Source organism: Gymnodraco acuticeps, unplaced genomic scaffold (assembly GCF_902827175.1).
Source record: "Gymnodraco acuticeps unplaced genomic scaffold, fGymAcu1.1, whole genome shotgun sequence".
Taxonomy (NCBI): Eukaryota; Metazoa; Chordata; class Actinopteri; order Perciformes; family Bathydraconidae; genus Gymnodraco; species Gymnodraco acuticeps.
The window spans coordinates 2,598,318-2,617,447 of record NW_022990673.1 but is presented as its reverse complement, the minus strand read 5'-3'; the positions used below and the strand labels follow the sequence as shown (position 1 = coordinate 2,617,447).

The 19,130-nt window shown below is 39.3% G+C and overlaps 1 protein-coding gene across 1 annotated transcript in view; it reads right to left on the bottom strand.

Annotated features, from left to right (window-relative positions):
• scfd2 (sec1 family domain containing 2) overlaps positions 1-10,917 on the bottom strand; it is a 92,664-nt gene extending 81,747 nt beyond the window's left edge. Inside the window, exons 1-2 of the mRNA XM_034229918.1 lie at positions 9,984-10,917; positions 9,260-9,428 (exon numbers count right to left, since the gene is read on the bottom strand). Of these exons, the coding sequence (XP_034085809.1) occupies positions 9,260-9,428; positions 9,984-10,797 (983 nt within the window). The 5' untranslated portion in view covers positions 10,798-10,917. The remainder of the gene's footprint in view (positions 1-9,259; positions 9,429-9,983) is intronic.
• Positions 10,918-19,130: the final 8,213 nt, after the last annotated feature.

Genomic DNA, 19,130 nt, shown 5'->3' with positions numbered 1-19,130 from the left:
AAAAGGCTTACATCTATGTCTTTGCCTTTGACAGCAAGACTGACAAGAAGACTGTATCTTCTCTCAGGAGTGACCAGAAACTGAACTGAGGGAGACAAAGGGAGAAAATAGGCTGAGGACACAGAGGAGGGAGGGTAGGAGGGAGCTCGTTGATGAATCCACTCTGTTTTTCTTTTCTTTCTGTTTTAACTTTTTTCTCCCTACTTTTCTCCTTTCTTACTGCCATCTGTTTAATATCAGATGAAATCAGTTCCAGACCTTAGGCTGGGGCTAGATGGGGAGTAGAGGGGCTCACACTGGGAGGCCCGCCATCTTCACACTAGAACCAGACACAAAGACCGGCGAACACGACTCAGCCAGGACAAAAGTCTAATGTAAAAACAGTTACAGTGAAAACAGAAAGACAGTTCAAGAATCAAGAAAGATAAATCAGGTTTTCAATTCCAGTCTTTTCAATTGCTTATAATGTGATTAAGACACAGATACAACATTGTAGCTATTGGTCAAAAGCTATGACAAGGTTTCATTTTTGGAGAACACTCATAATCCTTCAGAAAACACCTCCCATGCTCTTGATGGACTGTCAGGACTGCCAGGATTACGCAAATTGTGAAGTCCTGCATACTTGTCATGGTTAAAATACCAATGGGGTGACTTGAGCAGGCCAACACATGCATCTGTATGTTTGCACACACCACTGTGCATCCGTGTGTGTATTTGGAAGACTGAGGGCTTCAGTAGAGTGTGGATGAAATATGGTTCCAATTTGGCTCAACCAGCCCCCCGACAACTGGCCCCACTCGCTTATCCTTGGCCATTTGGTCAGACGAAGGCGGGAGTGCAAGCTGGGCCTGGGGGTGAGGTTTATACTGGCAGGGTGTGAGACAGGCTCCATAAGCAGCCAGGAACCTTGTTGAGTAACTTCTCTACTATGGAAGAGAGAGGGGGGAGGGGGGGGGGGAAACGTTAAGCGCAGTATGGCTCTGTTTGTTGCAAAGGCTGCTCAGATCTAGACTGAAGGGGGCAGCCTCGCTCTTGGGTTGTGTAACCACAGTGAACATCCTCTCTGACTGACTTGGAAAGGCTGTTTGGTGAGTGGTGAGGGGCTGTTAGTGCCCAAACTAAATTCCACTAGATGTGTAATAAGTGTTGTACAAATAAAAGGCAGTTAAGTATCAAATACTGGAATTTTAAGAAAGATGTGCGTACTACGAGAAGAATGAACGCGTACGATCATTAAAGTGATGAAATACCCCTGACCGGGTCCAACAAATTAATGAGTGTGGGGGTGAGGAGGGGGATAGTATTCCTGGAAGAGGGTGATGCAGCAGAAAAGAATGGCTCCAACCGTTCTGACTCAGGATTTCTTAAATGTACTCCCCATCCTGTGGCCCCATCAACATTTGGTTGAACATGCTTACACATTTCAGTGTTTATTTCCTTACTTTGACCTCAGACGAACAAGCTTATACCGTAAGTACAGTAAAGTGATTCAAAAGTGATTCATACATATGATTGATGAAGCATCCTGGATAGTTGGCCACAAAGGTAAGTTCCCCCAAATAACAGAAAACACATGTTCTCACTTACCTCTAGTAGTGTCTCGCTTTATCATTTTCACTGATCACTTTTTGAGATATGTCTGTACATTTAGTAAGACGACCAGTTGAACATTTGATGGGCATTCAATGGCCAGGTTACTTTGATTGTTTCTGAAAAGGCCAATTGCTGTTAAAATGTGTTTCTATTTTCTCAACATCCCCCTATATTTCTCAACGTCACCCAATTAACAAAATGTAAGTGCATCTTATTGCATTGATGGTAGAAATCTTGGATAAAGGTATCATAAAATCATTCTTTCTGCATGGCTGGAAACCACTAGAGGTTAATGTGAAAATAATAATCTGGTTGCCTATAGCACAGGCACCAAGATGTGATTAAAGCTCATAAATGTGTGTGTGTGTGTGTGTGTGTGTGTGTGTGTGTGTGTGTGTGTGTGTGTGTGTGTGAGTGTGTACTTTCAAACAGGTCAATGTGTACTGTATGTAAAAGATTCTGCCTAACAGGATTGTGCAAGGTCAGCTGCAATCCCTCAGTGAGTTAATTTATGAAGTGTGTTTAATGGGGCAAACACACTGTCGGTTTCCTGTAAACATCCTCATGTACATGTGAGGGAGAGAGAGGTGGACCAAAACCAGACCTGGCCTTGAGTGTCTGTGTGTCCTGGCAAGAGGGACAAATGACCCAGCGGATTTATTGGGAGAGAAAAAGGGTAAGAGGATTCTGCAGGAAGTGGGGATAGGAGAGGAGGGACGTACTAAAACACACCAACGCAGAAGTACCAGGAGCACTCATTGGCCACCTCCGTCCAGTCAAAACTCCATATATAGCTTTTTTTCTATTAAAGAATAGGGAAATACATCGTTGTTAACATCCTCAAGAAGCACAAAGTATGTGTTAGAATGAAAAAAAATCTTAAAATGCTAATTACAAGAGCAAGAATGTTTCCATTAATTAACATTTCTAGTGTGTCAGGTAAACGTTTATGAATGATTTACACAGTAACAGTTTATACATTTACAAGTGAAAACAGTTTTTCCGGTCTTGAAGTTTTCATAATAAAACCGGATATATTCCCCTCACTGTCAAATGATTACACAGTGATATCTGCATTACTCATCCACTAAAGAACATCAGTTTATCCTTGTTAATTACACAATATTGAGTGGTTTAAATTGTGTACAATGCTTTTGTGTTTTTAACCTTCGATTCAGAGAAACAAATAGTTTTTTCGGAGTTAAGACACTACAGTTTCCCAAGACACGACACTACCCACAATCCCCGGCTATCGTTTGGGACTACAATATCCGCCTTGCTTTACAAACCCCATGATTAGTCATCAAGCCCTGTGATTGGATGTTGGAGTGGCAGTGCGACAAGGTTACACTGAGCGTCACAGCTCTATGAAATGGAATGGAACCACGGCAGACTTCCCCCCCCCCCAGAACTACACATGCTGGCAATTGTGTGTTTCGCAACATGTTCGATGGCACATCTCTTTATAAAACGTTATCGTATTTCCCACAATTAGAAGTTGCCAGTATTAAACTGTGTACACCCTGGAGGTTTAGGGGATACGTGTTATCAAATTTAAAACATATAATTAATAAATGGGTGAAAATTGCTTGTGTCCATAATGGGCAGCATTAATATACCCACATGACAGCTAAGGTCAGAAGAGCTTTATTTAACAGCTGGTCTTATGTCTATGACCCCTCCTGTTGTTCATTGATAAGCCTGAAACATGCACTTGTCAAGGTTCAGAGGCAAATTTTGCAAATATGGCAGTAGCCATCGATCATCTTAAGATAAGATAAGATACTTTATTGATCCCAAGTTGGGAAATGTTTTTGTTACAGCAGCATACTACTTTGTTCTACTCCACTACAATTCAGAGGTTAACCTGGTATTTTTACTCCACTACATTTATTTTAGTTACTTTGCAGATTCTGATTAATGATGTGAAATATAAACAACCCTTAAATCAGACTTTAGTTACACCTGAGTCAAATTCAGGGAAGGTGATTGTCAAGTGCCAAAATAAACTATGCAATATATTGGACGTTAAGTACTTTGTCAGACTTAATATTTATCTGTGGATAACCCCAACGTTTTTTTCTTATTCAAAAGAAGACCTTAACTTAAAGTATTCTTTAATGTTTAAATAAAGCCTTATTACTTTGTCTGTTTTGCACATCCTCCTGTTAATATCTTTGGATGTCCTACACTAAACTGTTTTATTGTAGAGATCACTACGGTATCTTCTTGATATTTTATATTCTATATTTCTATCATGCCTTCTACTTTCCCCCAATTTTGTATGTAGGCTACTCTTAATATTTAAATGTTTTCATCAAATAAAACGTATTCAACAACAAAATTCAATAACGTGCTTTAACCGCTAGGCGGTGCGGGTTAAAAAACCAGTGGTGTAGTTAATAAAACATAATAATATCAAACATAATATGACTATTAACTTTATTGTGAAATGAAAACAGAACGGTAAAGGAAAATACAGTTTCAGTCTCTTGATTTGAAGCTTATGCATTGTACCATGAACCTGTATAGACCTGTAACAGTCAACTGGTAGTAAATCATATCTTTAAAAACTACAAAAAAATCCCTTTCTATCAGCTGTGCACCTTTATGGTGTAAATATAGCCTATCTACTGTACCAATTGGATCAAATATAAAAGTCAGCCGAATTAGTGTTGATACTGCAAGGAGACGTATTGTGTGAAAAGAAATGGAAGATGTTGTTAAATTGCTGATATATTTATGATCCACGTCACGTATTCAGTTTTGGCGGCATTTCTTACAGTTTGTCAAAAGGTCTTCTGATCAGGGCTCTATAAATAAATATCTACGGCAGATATGTAATATTTAATGCAGCCAAACCGTGTATTACAATGCTGTTATGTGATGACTTCCAAAGAGAAAAGCAAGAACACTCGGAATAAAGTATTATTTTTATTTAAAAAAAATGTTTTTCCGATTTCATATCATATAAACACCATATCCCGAAATGCATTGCGGCTAAAACAATCGATGTAAAAAGAAAGGTGTCTCTCAGAATCGAAAGAGAAAAACCTATGGGAAAAACACAAAAGCATTGTACACAATTTAAACCAATAAATGTCGTATAATTAACAAGGATAAACTGATGTTTTTTAGTGGATGAGTACTGCAGATATCACTGTTAAATCATTTGATCATTGGTTTTATTATGAAAACGTTGAGACTGGAAATACTGTTTTCAACCCGTAACTTTACATGGAGGCTGCCGCATACCTCAAATCCTCTTCGTAATATCTATCAAACTATAGATCCTACATATCGACTGGACGTGGATTCTAAAAGTACAATATACACTTCTCGCTAGAAATCTAATCAAAAAGCATTTTAATGGCCAAACTATCCAACAATTTAGGATTTTACAGAGAGGGTTATTTGTGAATAAATAACGTTTGCCTTCAACGGGAGCACTAGAGGGCGAACACTTTAAAACGTATTCATAGGACGTATTAAGCGCTTGAACAAACAACATATTTGGTCGTAATAAGGGCCTGAACAATCGGCCCATTTGGTCGTACGAGTTGGAGGACTTAATGTTAAATGCTAAATGTTCAAATGCTGGAGAAGGGGAGAAAATAAAAGGGAGACGTTTGAGGGAGGTTCTTCCTCCTCTTATGTTCCTTGACTAGTTTACCATTTCAAATGAGAGCCAACAGTAGGGGCTCTTTGAAGGAGAAGGACTGTAGGATTTTAAGTATCATCTTCAGGTGATGTTTTATTATCTAACTGAATAAATGCATGCACTCTTTCCCGAAGAGAAAGTGGGATCTGCAGTGTATATCAAATTACAGAGTGGAAGAAGGCATACAAGACAGAATAGGTTATGTTATCTCAGTCTTGATGGGAACACGGAGTACAAATTGTTCAGGTGAAAGTAATCTACTTGATTGATGTACTGAGGGTTTCAGGATGAGATACGTTCTACACCCGGGGAGAAAGAAGAATTCGGCAGCGACACAACATCTGAAATGGGCCAGGGGACATGTCAGCTCACTGGATCCTAAGATATCGCTAAATCCCTGCATCTCCTATAAATAACTACAGAAATTCGAAACACTATTTGTTATCTCTGTTATCTGAGTTATCATTGACCTTTAGGGTAGTCTTGATGAAATCAGGGTGATAAGTTATAAGATGAAAGCAGCTAAACTGTGTTACTTTCGCACTGACGCATTTGACCCAGATGGAAAATTGTTCCCTTGTTGTGAAATTGTGACTATTTTAGTCCCATTTGGCTCTCACTTACGTGTGGAAGGCTGCAATTTCCATCAAGTGCAAAGTTGTATTCTACAAGAAAAAACTATTTTCTGTTGGCATGACTACCTGAACTGACTAATATGTATCATTAGTTGTAGGTTAACATCATTGAATTGCCTAACTTCAAGTTGAGTGAGTATAACAAACAGAATGTACCCTATGAGGAGCCACCATAGAATGAATATGTTGTTTGTATTCTTGGTGGGGTAATCCAGGGTTAGCTGTCCTCAGTTGTCTGTCATTTGCTCTCTCCTCTCCACACTCTACTATCTCTGTTGTTTTTGTTTCTTTTCCCCATACAGCGTGAACTCAGAGTGCATAGCTTTTTATTCAGGCTCCTTTTTCCCAGCTAGGACAGAAATAGGTGTTTTCCCTCCTTCCTGGTGGTACCCATGCATGATGTGCTGGGCAGAATTGAGGAGATGGCAGCCTCGCTGTGTTTTCTTATGGCAGGGTGCGGGTCGCTTGCTCTGGCTGGCTCAAGCTCAGCAGCTCCTGAGGCAGACTCAGAGCACCTTGGCCACCCGTACTGGATTCTGCCCACAAGCACATACTCCCACCACAGGATCAAGGTCGAAGACGACCAGATGACGGGGGTGCAGGGTTCAGTCTGAGACTGAAGGAAACTTGGTGCCCTCTGCCAGTGGGGTTCATATGTCTTCCTCAAGATCACAAGAGCTGTGCAGCCAAGCACAGCAAATTACACAGACTGGGCTGGAAGGTACGTGACCACAAACACACATATACACAAAACAACCCTCCCACTGCCACTTTCACTCAACATCCTTCTATATACAGCTAACTGTTCTTCCTGGCACTATTTAATAGCAGGGGAAAATGCCATAGTTAAAGAATGGTGAAATAAAATACCAGAGCAGGCAAAATGTCTGTGCATATACACCCACACAAAGTATACTTTGTCTCAGGCTTAATACCTGTAACCACAGAGTAAAAGTCAGGTTGTAGGATAAGGAAAATTCACGCCAGGTTATGAAAGACAATACGACAGTAATTGCAAAGTAAGTGTGGGGTCTTGCCAGGAGAGCTAGAATCAACAACCACCCACAGAATGTTTAAGACACGGTAATCTATAAAAATATCCTGGAATTACTGAGGGAAATATCATACAAAAGGGTCCAAATTAGGTCCACACCTATTATTTAAAGGCTTGAGTGGCTCTACACAACAAAACCAATCAAAACACACAGTGGTCTGAGCTAAAAATAGCTCAACAAATCATAGGTGTATAAACATGGAGTAGGAGAGAACTTATTATATAGACAATAGAACCACAAAGAGGTCTGCTGCTTTGAAAACAATCTATTTTAGAAATATGTGCTTTTGTATTTTGGATGGAATTAAGAGAGATTAATGCTTAAGAGCAGTACACCTCTACAACCATGCATTTGCAGAGCCCTGTCTTGAACGTATTACAGAGATTGACTAAAACTCTAGCTGTGGTGAGCTGTGTTCCTGAAGGCAGTTAAATAAAGATGGAATTCTAAGCTTCATTCTTGCAGTGCCAAGGCAGCTCTTCAATCTCCTAAACATCTGTGATAAGGCTCCACTGGGCCATCTGCTCAGAGATAGCACCGCGGCAATAATGCTCCCACTGATCCGGCTGTCCCTGATCATCACAAACACAGCCCCTGGCGTATTACTTATTATTTTAAGCTACATATTTTCCTCCGTCTATTTGCTTTGTAGCATCTGCTAGGAGTTGTATACAATATCTGAATCGGTTATCTAAATGTTGTGAGATGTGGTGGCCGAGACTCTCTGGGAAGATCTGGAACAATAATTGCAAACATTGCCGCAAACATTACCTCAACCTCTGCACAGCCACCGATCCCAACCTCTTATCCATCATCATACTTAAACCTGTAGGATAGGTTGGCAATGTCAGAGGCTTGTTGCTGCAGCCTTAAGCATGCATAAAACATTTCATCCACAGAGACAGCTGTGTTCGTGCAACCAAGACATTTAACTACAGTGACTTGAGATATGCATTTGTGGGTGTATTGTAGGGATCTATAGGTCCACATGCCCTTTAACTGAGCCCTGCATCTGAGGGTGGGTGCAACCTGCCCCTGCTGGTCTCACATGATATGCTTCAGTCCACACTGTCTAAATAGTGCTGACTAGCAACATATAAGACTGGTTCCATTACAACAGAACCTCCCACCTAGTTGAGAATGGTCCCTGCTGCATTTAGTGTATATGTGAGCGTGTGCATGAACTCAATTCCACCAGACACACTGCATGACAGCTCAAGCCACAAAACTCTTCTTCTAAGTCAAAGTATTTTCCTCCTGCAACCACATGAAGGGGGCAAAGCGGGAGTGGAACACATGATGTAGGGCTAATCCCTGCCATGTACAACAGCCTCACCGCAGGCGCTGAACACGTGCATCTGCACAGCTAAGACTAGAGGCAAGCTCCACTGAACCACCGGCACCTGATGCAGGTCATGTGCCACTCAACTCATTCAGTGGGGGCTGGCTCTAGCTAGTGGGTGTGTGTTTGTGCATGTGTGTGTTTGGTCAGGTGCAAAGTATGTCAAAAATATTTATTGTGGTTGTGTCAATTTTGGTTACAAGTTGGTAATGTACTTATATTAGTCTTCATTCTACCTGAAACAATTTGATGAGCAATAAGAAAGGATTCAGATTTGAAATGCCATGTTACCCGTCTCTAGTCAGATTACATATATAATCCCATTTAGATAAGAAAATATGTATTTGATGAGGAGGAGGATAACAAAATATCTGCTATTATCTTCGGTAACTCATAGACATTATTTAACCATAACACAAACAGAAGTACAGGAGTAATCTGGAGCTCAGTCAAACAATAAATGCCAAATCAGGCTGGCAGGTTCAAAACTTGGACCTAATTTTCCTTTTTGTTCAAATTGAATCTATGTTTTATCAAATTGGAATGCATACTTGTATACAACAACACCGTTAATGAGCCTGAGAGGTATTGTGTAGAGGAAAACACAGGTATTTATGTGCTCAAACTTTACTAGGGTAAAGATTAGGGCCACAGGTAAGAATTATTCAAATAGAGTGTATAAAGTCAAATCATAACATTTTGATCGACCCTAGTGGCTGGCTGTGGTATAGGTCACAATCCCAGAGAGGAGTCTGTGTGATTTTCCTATACCACTCTCTTTTCTTGTCCCGGCTCTTGGGTCTTAAATCATGGCTGATGGGACATTCGATAAATGATCAACACCAATAAAAGTTATTTTCCATCTTAATCAGTTGTATGTCATAATAAAAGCTATGTGTATTTACAGCACAGTAAAACACCATTGAACATAACATGGGATATAGCTAATCACCATTAGAGAGCTACTCACTGGGTCTGTGCGAGGCAGCCGGGGGCCAGGGTGGTCTGGGAGTGAGGGGTTCGCTGCAGACTTGTGAGCTCCAGCATGTCCACCTGTATGTCTGTCACATGACCAGGTAAAGGTTTAAGCAGACTCAGAATCTTCTCCACCAGGTTGTCTCCATGGTGACCAACAGCTCCTGAAAAAAGAAAAACAACCAGACATCTATTCAGTATGTAGTGAGAGTTGTCAGTGACATATCAACATCTTTATTTCAGTAAAAGACACAAAATACTCTTCTTGCAGTTTTAGCTATGATTACTATTAAGATGTTAATTTCACAACATTTGAGAAGCAAAAGGTGTGCTCTTTACTCCACTACCTATTATTTAAAACTACAATTCATATTTACTTTGCAGATTAAGTTGAATAAAACAAACGTATTTGTGTGTGATACAGTTTACAAAGTAGTTCAAAATAGCTCAACCTTTACCAGTGTCAAAATCATAATGATGTAAAATTATAAAATACTTTACTTTTCAAAAGCATTGAATACTATTACAAATGTGTTTCACTTGTAACATGGCACATATAGATCATTCAATTGGCACTTTTGCAACATCTGAGTACTTCTTTCAGCAAGGTGTGTTATTTGTGTGTATTTCTATACTGTGCTATTAACAGTTGTTAGCCATGTAAACATCCATATACTGTATGTATCCACGATACTGGGCAATTTTATTGCAGTTTTCACCTGTAATATCCATTGTTCTGTCCACAAAAATGATGGAGGCTTTATTAGGGGCCGCCTTCCTTCGGTTCTTTGCTTGAGGGTGATTGGCCAGTTCCCCTGCTATTATGCGGCTCATGGGACCCACAGCGAAACTCTCTTCTCTGGTGCCTGTAGCTTCAAACACTGAGTTTAACACCGAAGCCAGGGATTTGATTTCAAACTGCAGTTCAACAGGAAGAGAGTTCATGTCCACGTCGAGCAAGCTTCCAAACTTCTTCTTCTCTGGACGTTTTGCATTTATTGACTCCAGATCAGGTGGGAGCAGGGGAAACAGGTGTGCAAACATGGGCGTGAGGAGTAGCTGCTGGGACACCGGGGCGAACACCACTGGGACGTGCATGACTTCCGCTGTGTAGTTCATGTTTCCCATCCACTCGCACAGCTTTTCTTCAAACTGCTCAAACACAGGGCTGCCTTCCATTTCTGTGGTGACATTGTTGGCTAGCAGGTGCACGGAGTGAGCAACAGTGGTGATGACAACACAGTACTGGAAGTGACTGAGGGAGATGATGTCTTTAATGATCTCCACCGTTGTTCCCTTTAACAACGTGCTCACCACAAACACAGCTTTCGGTTCGTTCACCCCACAGGCTTCGAAGCTTGAAAACTGCTTTAAATTTCGGGCTCCAGCATCTAGTAAGACGGCAGCACCTCCGCACCAGTGGAGAGACTCTGCACACTTGTCATCCATAAAAACAACCGCTTTCTTCACCTTGGACAGCACCCTCTCCCACATCTGGACCGGGAAGTGCGTGTAGTCCTCCGTCGTCAGCATTTTGGCTAATTATCAGTGTTAGCTGAAATGCTACGAATTCAAATACGCATCAGAAATGGCAGCTAAAGTTGCACCAACAACAAAACAAACACACGAGTCTCTTGAAGTTGACGTGGCAATAGCGCGTCGCAGAATAAATACGTCACTGAAGCTCTGAGTCGTTGCTATAGATTGATTGATTGATTTAAAAGTTTATTAACAGCTTGTATATTGGGTACAGTACAGTACAGCTCAAAACATACACTTGTTAAGGGGATGCAGACCAGAGAATGACTTTCGTCTTGTTTACATCAGGGTCCCCCATTTCCAATTCATCATGTCATTTAAGACATATAAGACATATTTGACATACAGATGGCTTATTTACAATTTATTAGCAATAACAAGCACCCAGCGAATGCTTCTCACGTCAAAAGCTACTGTCAAAGCTTGTTATCGATTAATCCGACTTGTAAAGCCAAAGCACTTTTATGAAAAACAATAAATAAAAGGAACGCAACATTAGAATTACAAACTACAATAGATAATGAAATAAGTGGTTTAAATGACAAACAATTCGACATAATTTACAAGATCGTAAACTGGGGGAAATACAAGATAATTTATATAAATAAACAAATAAATATAGGCTACTGCTAACAAAATAAAGAAATGTTAAAAAAAGAGATGTCATAATATAGGCTACAGCTATTGTATTCTATAAATAACAACATTATTTTTTTTTAAAAGGGGTGTGGTAGGAAAAATATAGAAATAAAGTGTTGAGGAAAATATTTCCTGGGCCCATACCTTTGACACAGTTTATCACTTTCTGTGAGAACAGGCATGCGACCTTGGAGTGCTTTGCTCTCTGTGTTATGTCTCATTATTCATGCCAGTGTTATCTTGTTTTGCTGAATGTTGATTATTCTCTCAGTACCAGCTAAATACATGGGACTGGGTGAGAGATCTTCAGAATGGGTTAGGCAAGCGCTCTGTCACCTTGTGGCTGCAGCAAATGTCTTTGTCAATTTGCAGTAACTTCAAATAAATCTTCAGTGTTTGACATCAAGTTCCAGCTTTCCCGTGTCTCATTGTGTTTCGACTCCATGCTCCTGAAGTTTCCATTACAGTAAGTACAATAGTGTATCTTTGTTAGGTTACTGACTTTCGCTTTCGTTGTGGCAGTAAGAGAAGCAAGTATTTAGCACAATGCTATACTTTATTTTCTCCACGCTGTTGTAAATAATTGGGAAAGTGTACAGTAAAGTGTTGATCTGTCTCTACTGCTCCCTCATTAAAATGACACTCTAGAAAAACTGCAATTTACAACGACATTTCAATGACTGGAAGTAAATAAAGGATAAAATAAAGTAGGCTACACTTATATCCTTAAAACAATATGTCTCTGATATCAACGGTTAAAACAGCTAGGCTAATTGCAGTTGGTCAACATGATGCAAGACCTGTTGTGACCAATCGCAAGGCTGGATTCTCTCTTAATTGTGTCCATGGCAACTCTCCGTTTTTCTGCACTTACTGATTATCGAACATTCCCGTTTTCAAAGTGCACAACTAGTTACTTTTTTAATTTAAATTCTGGTGTTTATTTGTTTAAATATACCTGTTCATATCAGAAATGTCTTCATCGGAGTTGGAGTCCACCGACAGCCCTGTCAGCGAAGACGAAGAGGGAAAGATATACCAATGTAAGATTACGTTTACACAAAGCAACTGCTACTGCCGACACAAACAATATTTCTGATTAGCAAAAGAGATCGTGATGGCCGTTTATGTGTATATGTGGATCGGTAAAACTTTAAAACAAGTTTAAGTGTCAAATCAGGCCAATGACTTTGACATTAATTGTGTCATGTGTTTGCGTGTGTTTCAGTGATTTATGACCTGATCCCCGCAAATGACAAGGAGGGAAAAGAGGACGTTCAAATCGTATGCAGGTGATTAAACTGTATGCGCAATGTATTTGTTATTATAGCCTACTGTATTTGGAAAGTAGGCTCATTAATTAGATTTACTCAAGTAGCCTATTATTTTGAGGGTATACTTTACTTTAGTATTTCCATTTAGGCTACTGATCCTTTTTTACTTTTATTGAACTACATTTTAGATGGAAATGTACGTTTCCCTCCACTCTTTGACAACTTCAGTAAGCCTAATTGCTATTTGCAGATTCAGATTAATAGTTTAATTTAATATGTTAGATCAATCTGAACCATTTGGTTCAACATTAAAGTTGTGTACATTAATGCAAACATGATTACAATCAAATTATTACAATCCCAAATAATATATTTTATTCCAGAATGGAGTATTACTTTCTTAATATTTTAATGCCAGTATTTTATTTTTTCTTACTTTAATAATTATAATAAGCTTTATTTTTATAACACTTTTCATGCACCAGGTGCAGCAATTTAAAACACAACAAGAATTGTACATCAGGCCAGACGTTAAAACCTTTTACATATGCAGCATTAGAACATGATCAAATAATAGTTTGATTTAGGCATGCAGTACATTTTGTGATACATAACTTACTGACCTTATATTGAACTTTTAAGATTAATAAAATAATTAAGAAGTTTAAACCACACAGGTTAGACAGGCCATTATCGACAGTTAGCTGAGTGAACTCTGCTGGCGGGCGTTCCAATTAGAACCAACTGCATTACAGCAATGAAGCATTCAGTTATTATACACTTCTCACAGTACAATAATGACAGTGATCATTATAGTTGCACAAAATGTGTGTGATGGCCCCATGTCTGCTCCCAGAAATGTGCAGCCAGTCATGTGCAACATTAAGAAGTATTTTGATGCTCATTACATCTGCTGCCAGGCCAGTAGTGTTTATTTGTGAGCTGGGAATGTGGATGTAAGCAATCACACAACTGGAGCACAGATGATATCTTTGGTCTGCATTCTTCAGCCTATTTGCCTTAGTAAATTTGGCATAACCTTGCAATTACACTACGTTTCTACTTACGAAGTTCAAACAATATTTCTGGGTTTTTTGTGAGTTCAGGTATTTCTTCTTTTTTTTGTGGCTTGAAGTGAATGTGTAAGATATTCAAAGGATAACAGTCTATGGTATTTTATTTTTGGTTCACTTAAAGCTTGGTTGCACTAGGGCTAGAATAACCCACCATGAATCCCAACAAAACTTTAATAGTTCTGGATAATAGTGTCTTAAAAACTAAGATAATATCAAGTCACTATTAGCCTTCTCCAACTGAACAATAGCCATGTATATATTGGTTTAAAGGGGTGACTCGTCTCAAGGTCTTAACTGAAGTAGCCTGTGTGAAACACTCTAAAGATAAAAATAGCTATATTCACCATATAACTTTATCTCTAGCTCTCATTATAATCTATTGAACGCATTATTTATTTGTTTTTTTCACAGCGACTGTCAAATAAACTGTTTTGATATGCAAGTGGATTTGATTATTATTTTCATCTGTTTCTTTTGTGTCATGGGGACTTTGGAAAGCTGTCCACGATGATGAAGAAAGTGACAATGACAGTGCTGATGAATGCCAGGATTTCTCTGTAGCCGAGCAGCAATGCATATGAGAGTGTTATTGTCTACTTTCCATCTTCTGACAAAATAATGTAAAATGTTTCCGCCTTTTATTGCTTTTGTTTGCCTGTTGGGTATAATATGAATGTGCATCATTAGTCAGGAACCCACTTCTGTCAAAATGTAGCTTTGAGATAGTTTCATTGTTTTTTTGTGATATATTAGTCTTGTTTCAGGAGGTGCCATTTCGGATTGGGTTATTAGCACTCAACCCAGACAACAGTGTTTCTCAAGTTAATGTCACGTTGATGGCGATAATCATGATGATGACGTGCTGGCTCTTTGCTTTCAGCTCTGGGGATATACCTGTTCCTCTGAAAACTGATGCTGAACGCAGTGCACCTCATACCGTTGGTAAGTACAGGTAGGTAGCTTTAGGGATGGCTCAAAATACAATGAGACACAAAACAGACCATATCACAATTTTTTCCAATTCATTCTTAAATAAAAAATCTAAGTCTCAGTTCAATATAGATGTTGAAACAGAGAGTTGACTGGTCAGAAGACTCAGGAAATATTTCACTTAGGTGAACGTCTGCTTTTTCCTACATTATTTGGTAACTCTCTTTACCGATTATTTCGGCTTCATTTCACATCAGCTCTCTTGACTGATTTTGTTGTTGTTGTGAAAATAAGTCAAGTAGCCCTATTTGTTTCAGAGAGTTGAACCCTGTCAAATGTTTTACAGCTTATAATGACACAAGGGCGCTATACCTGGAAGAGTTGAACTATTTTGAGGAAATCCCAGCACTGAATGGAGACACTGAGTCTTCAGCAGAAAGGCCATGGAGGTTATCTGGTAAGTAATGCTGTACTCTGAGCCTGTTATTCTTTCGACATTGTTCTTTAACTTTTTGTAGTCTTCATTCATTTTTAATTATTTTATTTTAGGTGCTGACATCACAGATTACTTTAACTATGGTTTTGATGAAGACATCTGGAAAATGTACTGCAAAAAACAGGCAGAGGTCCATGCAGCTAATGGAAAACTATACCTGGTAAGACAAGATATTTTTCATTTGGTAAATCATAATTTTTTGATGGGCACATAAACTCAAAAAGTACAACATCATTTGGAATACTATTACTCTTGGTTTGATTTGAAGTAGTAATACATATTAGCAGATTATAGAAAGCATTATGAGATTGTTGTTATTCCACTCAGGGCCAGAAGGGGCACAATAGACCTTCCTCAGGTAGCCCAGCTTCCAGGTTGGTAACATTTCTTATACTGTATTTTTCTTTGTCCTGGATTCTTCACCAATGCTTACTATAACTCAGAGCCTGGAGAAACTAGCAGCTGGATGTGTCTGTTTGTTTGTGCCACAACAACTATCAGCTTGCTGCCATCTGTTTGCTCTGATCCTCTGAAGATGGGCTCAGCATATTAGGGTTGTATTGGCAAGAGATCCTAAAGTGTTGAGGTAAATAGAGAGCAATGTTCATCTGTTAAAGGCTAAAGTGGTCTGTAATAGAAGGTATGGAGACACACAGAGTACTATGAATCCATTTGTCCACATAGTTGAATGAATGTTTCATGAATATCTTAGTTTTTAACATTTTTGTTTTTATCAAGTTCTTTCTATCAACAATATCTTGCGACCACTTTGCACTTTACAATGGTGGAAAGTAAGAACTTTTACTCAAGAACTTTTGATGTATTGTAATTTTTCTAGGGTACATTACAGAAGAAAAACAATTCCATGCTTTACCAAATCAGTTAATCTAACAACTGTAGTTACATTTACTTTGCTAATACAAATATGATGTATTGTTGTTATTGATCAAAATCGTGATTAAAATATTATCGTTTGTTGCTGCAAAATAACAATACCGCTTTCATGTTGATGCATTATTAATACTAATAATTCATTTACCTTTGATACTTTAGGTACATTTGTTCATAACATTTCTGGACCACTTCTATAAAGAGCAATCAGAAACTTTTACTTGAAATTAATTTAAGTTAGTAAATACAAAATAAATGTAGAGTAACTTTAATTGAGTTTATTGTAATAATAAAATAATATCCAAAACATAGGATATTAAGAGTAATAGACAAAAATTACTCAAAAATCGTCTACATTAATGAGTGTGTTGTATGCTTACTGTCCTTAATGGGAAACTTTAAAGGGAAGTTTTGAGCACCAGATCTATGGGAGACACAAATGTTAGGATAGGCTCAGGTGCTTTATAGCCCAGTTACTGGCTCTCATTATGTATACACTCATAAGCAGCAGATGCTTGTCATGTAAGTAAATAGCATCCAGCCCCAGCATGCATCATGTTTATTTATGGCCCAGGTGCTGTATACCTTTTGTCACAACAGCATCTCTGATCCGATTCTCTCCCAGTAAGTTGAATTGTTGTTGAGAATGCTTACTAGCAAGACTGGCCACTTGGCCTTGATGATGTTCTCCTACATCTGCAAGGTCGCCCCTCAGGGGAGGTCATGTGGATCTGAGCACTTTATAGCATCATGCATCTCTCTGTCTTTGAGTGACAGTGTTAGGCCTGAGGGCGAACCAAGAAGTGCATGACAAAGATATGCACACACTCTATTAAGTAGTGGGTGGTGTGTTCAATGAGGCTTTGATACAGCAGCCATCTCATTCTCTCAGAGTCTTAAAATGTGATCTTGCTCAAAGCAGCTCTTGCTGTATTTGATGATCGGTGTGTGATGGTCTTCACTGGTGTTGCCTACCATGCAATATACAGTAGCTGTCCTTTGGGATTCAGTAACCATTTCCCCCTTATTTTAAATTCCTATTCCATCAGAATGTAAAAGTAAGCATTTGCTCCCTCCCTACAAAATTATTGAGTTCAATTCTTTATTTGGTGTGTATTTCAAAGCTAAAGCAAGCAGAAAAAAGACATTGAGGAGCTCTACGCACTTCCCTTTTAAGCTGCCAATAGATGTAGTTGTTATTCCTTTTTCCTGTATGTGTTTCTCTGCTGATGATTAAGTCCTAGTGACAGAAATGGGTTATTGTCCCATCTGTGTGTGTGTGTGTGTGTGTGTGTTTGTGTGTGTGTGTGTGTGTGTGTGTGTGTGTGTGTGTGTGTGTGTGTGTGTGTGTGTGTGTGTGTGTGTGTGTGTGTGTGTGTATTTGTGCTTGGTGGGGGTGGTTAGGGTTTAGGACATTTAAGGGCTGTTTTGTGAAGAAGGCAAGATGACCCAGATAAGGACGTTTAATGCGTTAATGGACCTGCAGTTGGTTTTGGTATGAACATGAGGAGTAAGATTAGGACAAAGTCCTGCTTTTAATAATGTTATATAAATGTACATCAAAAAAGGGATGAATCTTTAAGAACAACAACCTTCTATTATTGGCACTGTATCAACATTTCACATGGATGTGATATTGTAGAGTTTATCCTGTGACCTGATCAACAGACAGCCAAGTGTGATTGGAGGAAAACGTGGATCCAGCCGCAGAGGGAGAGGACACAATTATCAGGTACCGTTTGTGTGTGTGTGTGTGTGTGTGTGTGTGTGTGTGTGTGTGTGTGTGTGTGTGTGTGTGTGTGTGTGTGTGTGTGTGTGTGTGTGTGTGTGTGTGTGTGTGTGTGTGTGAGAGGAAGAAACAAAGACACTATTAATACTCACAATGTTTGTATTGCAGGATGTTACTGAGATGTCCCCTGAAGCGGATAGATTTTCTTATAATGGGCCCTCTCCGTCCAACTGCAACTATCTCTTTGCATTTACCAATCCAGCACGTAAGTCACCCCGCCACTACAGCAACACACTTATTTATATGCATGCTCATAATGATGACTTTACTTATGATGTAATTACCCTTGTGTATTGCCTTTTCTCATCTGAAGATCATGAACAGAGGACTTGTTTTTAAAAAAACTGGGGGAGTATATTTAAGGGGAACGTTGAGATTTCAGGTGGTAAGGGCCCCATTAGAAACCCCTGTGGGCCACATAACGCACCATGCAGCTGCAAAAATGATAATGGCGTTTTGACCATGTGTGTTTGTCAAGCTGCAACATGTGTCATAATAAATGATCCTGTCGAGTTGAAGGACAGAGGTTGACAGTGTGTGTGTGTGTGTGTGTGTGTGTGTGTGTGTGTGTGTGTGTGTGTGTGTGTGTGTGTGTGTGTGTGTGTGTGTGTGTGTGTGTGTGTGTGTGTGTGTGTGTGTGTGTTTATAGGCATTCAAAGACATTGTATGGATGTATGTCTTCCTGTCCGTTATGCCATCCAGCTGCTATCAGTTCAGACTTCCTCTTAGTCTTTGTATTGAACCAGATAGGAATCCAGGAAAGCTTTTTGGCCTGAGCACACAGCTGAACACATGCCATATCTTCATCTTCAAAGGTTCCAAAATAGATGCGCAGATCTAGGCCCCCTTCTAACCCCTCACATACCCCTCAGTGTGAGCCCCACATTGCCTGGTGAACCCATGCCAGAGCTGCTAATACAACCAAAATATGAAACATCCTGCTGACTGCAGCTTTGAACAGTCAACTCCAGCTTTGAAGTAGTTGTGTGGCTTTTATCTTGGCCACTCCCCTTTCTATAACTTATAGACCCAGCCTGCTTTTGTAATGCAAATGTGTAACGTGATAAAAATAGCCCCTGGTAAAAAAGAAAAGAAAGTGCTATGGCCAGCACATTATGGCATAAGAAATGTGCTGAACAGACCCTGGCCTTAGGGAATAGAGCAGAGGGAAGAAAGAGTTTATTTTTTCTTAACATTTTTGTTTGTTTTTCATTGGGCTCACATTATATGCC